This window comes from Lepus europaeus, chromosome 23 (genome assembly GCF_033115175.1).
Source record: "Lepus europaeus isolate LE1 chromosome 23, mLepTim1.pri, whole genome shotgun sequence".
NCBI lineage: Eukaryota > Metazoa > Chordata > Mammalia > Lagomorpha > Leporidae > Lepus > Lepus europaeus.
The window spans coordinates 13,053,096-13,065,484 of NC_084849.1; the positions used below are offsets into that span (position 1 = coordinate 13,053,096).

Below are 12,389 nucleotides of genomic sequence, written 5' to 3' on the forward strand. Positions count from 1 at the left end.
AGGTTCCCAGGGGACAGGATCCAAGGTGGCCAAGTCACGGCTAGATGGCAGCCACGGCCATGCCTACCCTCACCGCCTGCACGACCCCAGTTCCCAGGTGACACCATGAGTGTTCCTGCTGTCCCGGATACTACAGGCCCAGCCCAGCCCAGCCTGGCCCGGCCCGGCCAGGGCGTGCACGTGACCAACAGGTGCCCATAGCGCCAGGCTCCTGCCCGGACACCACACTGCTCCACTCGCCTTGGCTGAGCAGCGCCTGCGGGGACAGGGCTCCCGTGCACCGCAGGAGGGAACTGAGGAGCAGGGAAGCAGCCGGTCACTCCGGGAGACCCCAGACCCTCGCCGGCTGTCGGGCTGGGCGTCCTGGCTCCTGCGAACCTTCCTCGGCCTTGGTTTTCTCACCTGTGAAGTGGGCATGCTAATACCTGCCGAGGGGCGAAGGGCACAGCCTCGGCCATCAGCCTAGGGCTCCACCCTGCCCCTCTGGAAGCAGGAATCACACAGCACGGGGGTGCAACTGACGGAAGGTCAAGTCTGGAACATGCTTAGCACACGCTTAGCCCGGAGCCCACGGAGCATCGGGGGCTCTGCAGACAGTAGCTTCAGGCTGTGGCAGCCGAGCCCCTTAGCCTTGCCCAGTACCCAACACCACACACCCTCTGGCAAGCCAGAGCAGCTCAGCAGGTGGTCTGCCGAGTCATCAGCTCCTCCCCCAGGGGTAGCGGTGGGCAGCGCCCAGTGCTGTTTGGAGCTGACAGCCACCCTGGAAGGCAGGACCTTAGGCCCATTACAGAGATGAGCAGACTGAGGCAGAGAGGGGGAGCAGCTGCCCATGGGAGTGGCGGCTGCTGTCTGTCCTCGGGGACACTCCCTGCCACCTGCCACCCTCCCTCTTCAACAAGGAGGACATGGGCGGGGCCCAGAGCTGGGGCAGGCCAAGCCCTGCTTCCCCACGGTTTAATGTCCCATAAAAGCTGGTTTCACTCTAAGCTCCCACTCCCTCTCCTGTCCCCAGGTACTCACCGGGCTGGCGGAACTGGCTCTGCTGAGGGCCAGGCAGGTGGGGGGCGGGGGGAGGCACAGGTCTGCTTCACACTGCAGCCCAGTGAGTGAGCATGTGTGTGTGTGTATGGGGGGTGGCAGGTGCCACCCACAGCGACCACCGAGGCACACACCTCGCACGCCTCCTCCAGGGAGTTTGAACCCCTGGGGGTCCCCTCCCTGTGGTTTGGGTTTGATTCCTTCCCTAGCCCCCACGGGGACAGAAACCCATCCAGTCCTGATGCCTGGGGCGGGGTCTTGGGGAAGGGACTGCATTGGATGAAGCCATTAAGGCACAGTCCCGGCAGGTGTACATTGAGAGACACAGACACACGTGCTCCCTGCCTCCCACCCAGGGTGCCCTGTGCCACCTTGGGACTCCACCAGCAAGACCCCACCCCCTTCCCCAGAGGCTGAACCACAGACGCCCACCCAGCCTTGGCATTGGCTCTCCAGAACCAGCAGCCACAACAAACCTCCATTCCTTCCAGCGAGGCTGCTGGGTCTTTATCACGGCAAGGCAAAGTGGATTCACCCAGCCCAGGAATCCCGGTGGGCTCTCACCAAGCACCGAGAGGTACCTGTGTTGGTGACCATGCCGCCATCACACAGCCAGCACGGGGCTCCAGCCCGGCTCCCACCACCCCGTGCTCTTCCTCAGGGCTGTGCAGTGCCACTTTAAAGAGAGAGGAGAGAGGGCTCCGGGGCGGGGGGGGATCTGCTCCCCGCTGCCCCCAGCCCAAGAGGCCCTACTGGGGACCCCGGAAGAGGACAGGACAAGCACCCAGCCCACAAGGGAAGGGCAAGGCCAAGGCCACACCAAGGTCACACTCCCGGTGTGGTCTCCGGCAGCCTCTGAGGCAGCCCAGTTCAAACGCAAAGTCTGCTCTGTGGCGTCTGGGCTCGGGGCTGCCCCCAGCCACTGACCTCAGAGCCGAGAAAGCAGCCAGGCCACAGGCCCCCAGCCTGGAGTCGCCGCCTCCTGCCGCCCACGTAGGCCTGGCCCTTGCAGAATGTAAGCCTCATGGGATTGAGCACTGGTAGCGCAGTGAGCTCAGCAGCACGCGACACCCTCACCATTGTGGGCGCCTCTCCATGACCCGCCACAACCGTCAGCTCTCGGACAGGTTCAAGGTGAGACACTGGGTTCCCAGGGGACCCAGTGCTGCAGGGAAGCCAAGGAGAAGGCCCCAGCTCTGCTGCCAGCCAGCTCCGCACGCAAGCCGTGGCCGTGCTGTGCTATCTCAGACTCAGTTTCTCAATCTGTAAAGTGGGGATGACTGGGGCAACCCAAGACCACACAAGGGAGCCGGGAGCCGCGTGCCTGGCATGGTCACCACTCAGCTCGTGGCAGCTGGACCTCCTGCCTCTAAGGTCACAAATCAATGGCAAGGGCACTGCTGGGAGGCCAGGCGGACTCAGAGACGGGTGCTCTGCAGCTGCCCGGGCTGTCAGCACGCGGCTCTCCACAGCGGATGCAGAGTCCTGGTCCCGCCCCCACACACGGTGGGGGCTGTGGCCACGGAGTATCCATGTCGGGCCTCACTCCGCATCCGATGGCTTGACGGATCTAAAAATACGCTCGCAACTGGCGCTATCTAACCCGGCCTCCCGCGGGCTGCTTCGTCACCCTGTCTGAAGTGACCCAGGTGTCTATTCTGGGGTCTGAGGGGCGGCCAGAGAGCTCTCAGGAAGTTCCCAGTTGCTATCAACGACTTGCACCCGATAAGAACGAACAGCAGGAAGCCACCCGTGTTTTCCCGTCTACAATTCTGACCTTCTAACGGGCTCGCTTACAAAGGACAGGCGCTCATCCGAGGGGAGCTCACAGTGGGTGCTTCATGCACTCAGTAGGTAAGCACCCTCCTATGTGGGCATTTCGCCAGGTGGGCACGGACCCTGGCCCTCGGTGGTCAGGATGCATTCGGGTTTGGGGCGTCCTGGAGCACGTACAATTTGGGGAGGGGCTCTATAACAAGAGGAACACGGCATCATGGAGTTTTAGGAATCAGGCACCGGTCCTGCCAGGAATTCACATAGAAGCAGGGTTTGGAAGAAGGTGCCACAGCCGCGGGGCTGCCCTGCCCCCTGGACGGGGGCCCCTGGTGGTTTCTGGAATGGAGAGCAGACTGGAGAGAGACAGGAAAGGCCGGGTTGAAGGGAAAAATCAATTCTGGCCGCTGTGCCCCTCGTGGGACTGTTTCGAAGCTGTGTTCGATGTATCGACGCTGCGAATTTAGAAACCTAACTCTTCGGGCTTTCAAATGCAACGTACAGAGCCGGGTCTCTGGAAAAAGCCTGCACTTTGGAAGACGGCTTTCAGCACTCCCTCCCTCCCTGTGCTTTCCAAGAGGCAGGGGGCAGAGGGGCCACATCCCCACACCCCCCACGGAGGGCCAGGGGCTGCCCGGGGGTCTTGGCTGGGAAGCCCCAGGCCATGCCTCCCTCCGGGCAGCTCTCCCCAAAAGCCTCAAAATGCTAAAGAAAGGAACCCTGCCCGGCTCAGCCCAGGACGTCCTGGGCAGCACCCTCGAGGTGCCGGCTTGGAGAAAGCTGATGGCCTGGCCTGGCCTCTGAGTCAAGGCCAGGCAGAGCGGGGGTTGGGAAGGCGCTGGCCACTGGATCCCAGCCCAGAGCTGCTCAGAGGAGGACGGAGCCAGAAAGCCCAGGGGACCACAAGAGCGGCCCAGTCCCCCTCCTTCCGGCCTGCTGGGTAGCCTGGGATTAGGCAAAGCGGTCCCTGCAGGCTCGTTTGCATATGACAGACAGATGCTGTGGCCCTCCCCTCCTGCCTGCAGGCTGGCTCTGTGTGCAGGCTCTGCAGTGATGGGAACTACAGGTCCCTGACCTCAGCCACTCGGGTCCTCAGAGGTCGCTCTCAAGTCCAGGCCAAGGCCACGGCCTCCTTCCAGCAGCATCTGAGCCAGGTTCAAATCCCAGCTCCTCCACTTAGGAGCTGAGTGACCCAGGGCCAGGGACACGGGGGCCTCTCTGAGCCTTACCTTCCCATCTGTAGAATGGGAGAGGAGGTGTTCTCAGCACCACTTCCTAAGAGGTCGTGTAATACAGACGCAACCGGCTCCTGCCACGGAGCCCGGAAAACAAGAGTAATGGGAAGAGCTGACACCCACGCACAGTCCCTGGGTGCCAGGCCCCAGCTCCACTCTCTCCTGAAAACACAAACCCACAAGGGACGAACCACAACTGATGACAGGCCTCGGGGGGGCCATGATGTATGGTACAGAGCGCTTGCGTTGTTAACTGTCATTTGCCGCTTGCTCCTCAGCTCTCGTTCATTCACCTACTCCAAGGCCACCTTCGGTCTTAATAAGCTCCCGACTCAGCACCTGGGCCAGGAAGCAGACCCAGCTCCTGCCTCCCAGTGGGCTGACAGGGCCAGAAGCTGCGGATGGAGTTGGGGGGGTGGTGCGGCGCTCCAGTTCTGTGCTGGGAGGGGTGGGATAGGGCAGCCCTCGGAGGCAGCTGTAGGGGTTCAGGGGGTCAGGGAGGAGGTGGCCTACGCTGAGGTGTCAGCAGAAGCCAGCACCTGCACACCTTCACGGGTCCCAAGAACACCCTGGGGAGCCACTGAGGGCTGCTGTTGGAGTCTCTCAACAACTCTGCCAGGGGGGTGCGCAAGGGCAGCTGTGGCAAGGACACGGCACGAGGTGGCCCCAGGGCTGCGTGTGCAGGAGGGGGAGGCAGCAGCCTGGCCCCTGCAGCACGGCCAGCCTGGGCACGCTCCAGCCGCCCAACCGTGGAGGGCCTGTTGTGCGCTGTCCTCGGTGCTGAACGGCCGCCTGCACTTGTTGGAAATGCAGATGCTCAGGCCCCACCCCAGACCAGCGAAACAAAGCCTGTACTGTGGCCAGATGTCCGGGTGATTCGTGTGCCCTCCAGCTGCAAAGAACGGGTGTGGGGCACCCCCTTTCAGTACGTCCTCCGAAGGTGCACGGTGGCCAGACGGTCAGGGGCTCTGACGACAGAACCCCGAAGTGAGGGTCTCCCGTGCCCCTCCTCACACAGCCCCAGGCCCCTCTGCACCCTCCTCCCAGGACAACCACTGCCCGGGCCTCCCAGCACGCGGCAGGACAGCCACAGCCCCATTTGTGAGCCCAGCTCAGAGCGAAACTGTCCCACACACGTCGGCTCATCCTTAGTGTTCAAACCAAACCCCACGTGACCCCACTCGCTTTCTGGGTGAGGGGGACAGGCTCCCCGAAGCAAAGAGAGAGACTACGCGAAGCCACACAGCCAAAGGCAGAAGGATTTCTACACAGGCTTGGCTTGGAGCTCTGCATGTTTTGGTCTCTGCACCCTCAACCTCAAGTCTGAAGAATTGGGGATGGCGCGTGGTGTGGCAGGTTAAGCCTCCTCCTGCGACACCAGCATCCCATATGGACGCCTGTTTGAGTCTCAGCTGCTCCACTTCCAAACCAGCTCTCTGCTAATGTGCCTGGGAAAGCAGTAGAAGATGGCCCAAGTGCTTGGACCCCTGCACCCACATGGGAGACCTGGAAGAAGCTCCTGGCCGCTGGCTTCTGATCAGCCCACACCCAGTCATTGTGCCCATCTGGGGAGTGAACCAGCAGATGAAAGATCTGTCTCTCCTCCTGTCTTACTCTGCCTCTCAAATGAATAAATAAATCTTTAAAAAGATCGAAGAATTCAACACACATGGAATTTGAAGCTACAGCACTCCCCCCCACCCCCAGCCCAGGTTGGGTCCGACCCCAGACCTCTCCCCTCACAGCCCTGGGAAGAACCAACCTGCATTTGCAGCTGCCGGCCCCAGCAATTTCCTCATAGTCGGGCACGTGAGCCCAGCCCAGCCCAGCCCATGAGAAGCCAGGTAACTTTCACTGGGCAAAGCGGATCAGAGAGGTGGAAGCAAAGGTATAATTCCTGGTGCTCTTTAATTCTGCCTTGGATATAATTAAAGCGAGATCAGAGGCCATGCAAACCCCAAGACTTAGAATCTGAGCTCCTGAGATGGATGCTTTGGGTTCTGTTAAGACGGATGGGCGCGTAGGTGTTCACACGTGGGGGTCCAGACAGCGCAGGTGAAACGTGTGCTTACTGAGAGCCAAGGCTTCTTCCTGGGCTGCTCCAAGTCTGCAACGGCTGTAACCTTGACACCCTGTTTCCTCTGGGACTCTATCTGGTGGAGAGCTGCCTGCCACAGTGTGGCTGGTGGTGGAGAGCTGCCTGCCATGGTGTGGCTTGCAGCGTCTGCTGTGACCAGCAGCTTGCAGGTCAAGGGCCTCTTTCTAACCAAGCTCCAGGTAACGTGGCCACCACTGAAGACAGAACATAGCTCGAGACGGTCCTCCTCACACAAAGGTAACTTGCAGGGTATCTAAAGACCACTGCTTGAAATGGCATAGCACATCAGTTCTTAACAGAAACCTGTCACCTGCCTGTCTTGCCTGAGGCTGGAGGAACCGGAAGAGGTAGAAACAAGGGACAGAGGGCCTCCGGACAACACCTGAGCCCCTGAATCCAGCTGAACCACAAGTCTCCTTTCACACCCAGGCGGGCACGGCCCTGGCCTTTAGCAGGTGCACAATACGCACCTGGGATTCCCAGCACAAATCCAGGAGTACGAGGTAGGGCGGGGTGGGGGGCTGAATAAGCTCCCCCAGCACCAACCCCCCATCTCCACTCCAGCTACGATTTTCTGATGCCAACAGACACAGATTTGACTCTTTCCTTCCCATCAGAACACCCTGGTTCAGAAGGAACTAGAAGGAAGAGAACCACCACAGCTTTGCTTGAGCAAATGGGGCAATTCAGGGGCTCTTCCAAGCCCCCCCAGCACTCAGGGGAAATAGAGACCCCACCCACCCCACCGAGCCCCAGGTCTGCCAACCCCAGCCGCAGGTCTTACCGGATGGTCGGCTGGTCTCCACTCAGCTGCTTAAATCGCCGGTGTAGCTGCTCGATCTGCTCCGATGAGACTGAGGGGGAGGGAGGGACAGACAGAGAACCATCAGTGACCGCTGACCTTGGAGCATGCAAAGAAGGCTGCAGGTGTCCTCCCGCCCAGCCCTGCCCAGCCGCCCCACCAGGACACCCACACCTCCTTGGCAGACGAACCCATTCTTCCTGGGGACGCGGGCTGGGGCGATGAGTCCAGTTCCCTCTCAGCTGCTGCCGAGACAGCTCGTGGGCAGGCGGGCCGGCCAGGCGGGGCTCCCAGCCTACTAAAGGGACACTCCACCTGCTTGTCCGACTCCCTCCTCTCCCAATCCTCAAGATGAGCTTTTCCAAACTGAGAACCGGGTTCTGCAGGGTCACAAATTCAGAGATGGATGGGGGTGGGCGCTGTGGTGCAGGGCTTCAGCTCTGCTTAGGTAGGACACCTGCACCCCTTCTGGGAGTGCCTGGTTGCCGTCCTGGCTACTCCGTGCCTCTGACACAGCCCCCTGCTAATGCAGCCCCCCGGGAGGCAGAGACGATGGCCCAAGTGTTTGGGTCCCTGCCACCCACGTGGGAGACCTGGATGGAGTTCCTGGCTCCTGGCTTCAGCCTGGCCGAGAGCCAGCTATTGCAGGCACTTGGGGAGTGAACCACTGGATGGAAGATCTTGGTCTCCCCGTTACTCTGCCTTTCAAACCAATCAATCTTTAACACAGACAAGGAATGAAAGGGGAAGACGGGTTAGGCTGGGAGGCCTGCACTGAGAACATGGTGGAGAAATGAGACCGGCAGGAAAAGTAGGATTTTGGCACGTGGTGCTTGGCGCCGTGGGCAATGCCTTCTCATTCCCTGGTGGTCTTCGGGACCCTAAGCCCAGGGGTGACGTTGATCATCCATGTCCTCACTCTGAGGCCGTGCGTCTCCTGCCAACGCCACCTCCAAGGTCAGCCCGCAGTTACGCCCACACACCTGTGCTCATCTTAGAAAACACTCCACAGGGGCCGCTTGGATACGTTTCTCACTTCATCTCCAAAACCACCGATGAGGTGGGGAGACGTGTGGGGGTCCTGAAAGCTCAGCAGAGGGGCTGGGACCACACGGTGGGCATTCAGCAGGTCCCTGTGTGTGCCTGGGCCCCCAGCACAAGTCCAGGAGTGCACCCCAGGTAAACCAGGGCGGGGGGCGCCGGGGTGGCTGGGTAAGGTTTTCTTCTCCCCTCGTCTCTAAGCCCTAGAGTCTGCACTGGATTCTAAAGCGGGCCGCAGCCCCATCAGCCTGGTGTTTGGGCCTCAGGGCTGGCCCGGACTCTGCATCGCACGGGCAAAGCTTCTGGCCAGTGGCTGGGCTGGAGAGCTGCCACCTGCCGCAGCCCTCAGGCTGCCTCTTCCTGGGGCACACTCTCTCTTCTTACTGGGGCCCCACTGCTCACTCCACCTCCTGCCCTGTTTCGGGGTTTTGGTTGCTTGTTTTTTTAGCCAGAGGTCCGAGCTAATGCCGCTTCAAGCAGCGACCGCTCAGAATCCGGAATCCACAAGCACTCCCGGCAGCTGCTGTGTGCTAGGACACGCGCACGAGGGCTGCCAGCCCAGGCGGGGCGCTGCCATATGCCGTGGGCACGGGCCATGCATGAGCTCATCCGCTCCTCAGGACCCGGGAGGGGGCTGGTGCCACGTGGCGCACGCAGACACACAGGCAGCTTGCACCTCTCTGCAGGGACACTCGGCTCTTTATGTCCCCGGTGCCAGCAGGGACTCCGCCCACCTGATGGCCCAGCCACTCCACTGGGAGGTGCGGGGTCCACACAAAGGCTGGCGCTGCTCCAGGCCGCAGCGGCAAAGCCCAGGGCTGGGCAGGGGCGGAACAGCACGCACACACAGAAAGGTCAAAGAGCGGATTGGTGGGCAGCAACCAAGGGGCCCCCACGGGCGGATGTTCGGGCCCAAGTCTCAGCTCCGCTCCCGACTCCAGCTCCCTGCTAGTGCCACTCCGGGAGTGACGACTCCAGTGCATGGGCTCCTGCCACCCACAGGGGAGACCTGGATGGAGGTCCTGGCTCCCAGCTTCCGCCTGGCCCAGCTCTGGCCATTGCAACCATTTCTCTCCCTCTCTCCCTCTGCCTTTCAAATTAAGTTGAAAATAAATTGCAAATTTTGAAAGAACATGGAAACATGATCGCGAACACAAGGAGTCAGACGCGATTGCACATAAAATTCACGAACAAGCAAAACTCATCTACAGCGTCTGAGGTCAGGACAGCGGCTGCCCTTGGGGCATCGTGGGTGGGCACAGTAGGCAAGACGTCACTTGGGACACCCCGATCCCACATCAGAGCGCCTGCATTCAAGTTCTGGCTCTGTCCCAGCCCCAGCCTCCCACTAACCCACACGCTGGGAGGCAGTGGCGATGGCTCAAGCAGTTGGGTTTCTGCCCCACTAAGTTGAGAGACTAGCGCTGACTTCCGGTCTCCTGGTGCCAGCCTGGCCCAGCACCAACTCTGGCGGGCATTTGGGGAGTGAACCAGCGGAAGGGAGCCCACTCTCTGCTGTGTCTCCCTCTCTCTCTTTCAAATGCATTTTTTCAAAGAGGGTACTCAAGATTTGAAAGGGGCGTGCAGGGTCTCCCGGGCGCTGGGCATGCTCCATTTCTTGAGCCAGGTACAGGTCAGCAGGTGTGTTCCCAGAAAGCCCTGCACCTGGGTACCGTCACCACACGAAGCTGACTGAAGACCTGCAGGAACTCTACGCACAGGGACTTATCCCGAGAAGATGAATCCGACAGGAACCAAAACACGACAGCACAGGCGTGCTCACGTCGCCTTCCTTAGAAGGCCGAGTGTCCCCGCTCCAGGGTGCTTGAGCCCAGACAGCTTTCAAACTCCGGAATTTCTCAGATTTGGGGAGACCCATGGTTGACAAGACCCAGATCTGAACATGAAATTCCGTTGTGCTTCACACATACCCTATGCACACAGCCTGGAGGTAACTTTGTATAATATTTTCAGTAATCTGGCCAGCGCCGCGGCTCCCTAGGCTAATCCTCTGCCTGCAGCGCCAGCACCCCGGGTTCTAGTCCCAGTTGGGGTGCCGGATTCTGTCCCGGTTGCTCCTCTTCCAGGCCAGCTCTCTGCTGTGGCCCGGGAGTGCAGTGGAGGATGGCCCAAGTGCTTGGGCCCTGCACCCCATGGGAGACCAGGAGAAGCACCTGGCTCCTGGCTTCGGATCAGAACAGCATACTGGCCGTAGCGGCCATTGTGGGGGTGAACCAACGGAAGGAAGACCTTTCTCTAACTCTGCCTGTCAAAAAAAATATTTTCAGTAATTCTGTGCACAAAACAAGGTTGTACAGTATAGATATTTCCACTCAGTGTCATGTCAGTACCCAAAAAGTTTCATATTTGGAGTACTTTCTATTTTTGGATTAGGGATGCTCAACCTGTAATAGCTTACAATTGTACTCTAAGCGTCAGTCAGAAGCACACAGGTGAACACGTCACGATACACTTCGTCTGTGATAAAAAGGTACGTGCTGCCTTTCCAAGCGGCAGTTAGAGTTGTGCATCCGACTTGGAAATGTAAGGTTGGCTTAGAGCAGCTCACTCCACGGCAGACGCCACGCTGGGGAAAGTCCACAACTATGTACAGATGCATTCTAAGTAATTGTTTAAAACCCTAGAATTATAGTCTCTAAAATAATCATAGCAATTATCTCTCAACTCCATACTGGGATTAAAGCCTTTGTTTTCTTTTTTCTTAAGATTTGTTTATTTATTTGAAAGACAGAGAGGGATGGAGTGAGAAAGAGAGAGCGAGCGCTCTTCCATCCACTGGTCCACAGCGTGCCAGGCCGAAGCCAGGCGCTCCATCCACGTCTCCCACTGGGGTGCGGGGGCCCAAGCACTTGAGCCACCTGCTGCTGCTTTCCCCGGTGCATTAGCAGGGAGCTGGGTTAGAAGCCAGGCAGCTGGGACTCGACCTGGAGCTCCGAGAGGTGATGCCACCAGGCAGGCCCCTGCGCTTGCTTCTATTCATCCGCATTTTCCAGTTTTGCTCTAAAATACAAGGTGTATCCATATTAGATAACAGCGTTTTTTAGCATACGGCCTGGTTGTGGATGGCACAGTTGAGGAATCTCCCAAACATTACCCTTAATGACTCACTCACTCCCTGGCCCAGGCCTGCATCCTACGCAAACCTGCCCTGACTCAACCCTTCTCGTGGCGCTGTGAGGGGCACACTGCCCCCATTTCACAGAAGAGCAAACCAAGGCTCAGAAGGGAGGGAGTCAAGGTCACGAACCCTGCCAGAGGCACAACCACCCTGTGGACTCAGCCTGTCCGGGGGAAAATGTGTGGCTCTGGTTTTGGGGGTTTTGTTCGGCCACCCCACAGTGCCTCATTTCCTGGGTCACAGGAAGCCTGCTATGCAAGACCACAGATACAGTAATCTGTCCGTTGAGAAACACTGATCAGAAGCCACCACCAGTAAGGACACGTCCCCCCCCAGCACACGAGGGCGGGCGCAGAGGGCCAGCCTGCTGGCCACACGCTGTGCATCTGTTTCCATGAAACATCCGGCAGGCAAATCCACGGGGACACAGAGACAACCAGGGCTTGCCAGGGGCTGGGGCAGAGAGAGACCTAGCAGGAGAATGGGGAGGCCTTGCGGCCGACTTCTCCAAGAGGGATAAAACATGTGACCGACTGTGTGATGGCCGCACGCCCCATGGTTATGCTACCAGCCACGGAGCACCCTTTCAGCGGGCAGATGTCACGGCGTGTGGATGACATCCCAATAAAGCCACTAAAAAACCAACGCAAGAGCAGGTGTTTGGCCCAGCAGGTGAGCCCGGAGCTGGTACACCTGGGTTTGCCTTCTGGCTCTGCCTCTGATTCTAGCTTCCGGCCTAAAAGTTCAACTTGGGGGGGAAGGGGCAGCACCCGAGGGCTCAAGCAGTTGGGCCTCTGCCCCCCTAGTGGGAGACCTGGGTGGAGCTCCCAGATCTCAGGTTCAGCTTGGCCCCGTGCAGGTACTTGGGGTGAAGTTATCAGATGGGAGCTCAGACTCAAAGATACAAAAGCTTAGACACAAAGTAGCAAACACACTCATGACTACGACAAGAGCAGGCACTAAGTGAGCATTTACTATGTCCGAGACACCATGTCTAATTCTACTCTTGACAAGACTTAGCTCCCAGATGTTTCTCACCAATCCCATCGGGCAGGTATGATTCTGTCCCCACTCTAGAGATGGGAACACTGAGACCTGCCCAAGGTCCCAGAGCTAGGAGGATGGGTGTCAGCCATTGTAGATCAGGTTTAGCAACTGAAGAGCTTGCAGCCTATTACATCCCAAGTGAACGTGTGCACGTGCGTACGCACACACACACCCCCTCTGCCCTGCCTGACTCAATAAAAGCAGAGGATTAGG

The 12,389-nt window shown here is 59.2% G+C and overlaps 1 protein-coding gene across 2 annotated transcripts in view; it reads right to left on the minus strand.

Annotated features, from left to right (window-relative positions):
• TESC (tescalcin) overlaps window positions 1-12,389 on the minus strand; it is a 41,570-nt gene that overhangs the window by 13,004 nt on the left and 16,177 nt on the right. For both annotated transcript variants that reach the window (XM_062182380.1, XM_062182379.1), the window contains exon 2: window positions 6,932-7,001. In XM_062182380.1, the coding sequence (XP_062038364.1) occupies window positions 6,932-7,001 (70 nt within the window). The remainder of the gene's footprint in view (window positions 1-6,931; window positions 7,002-12,389) is intronic.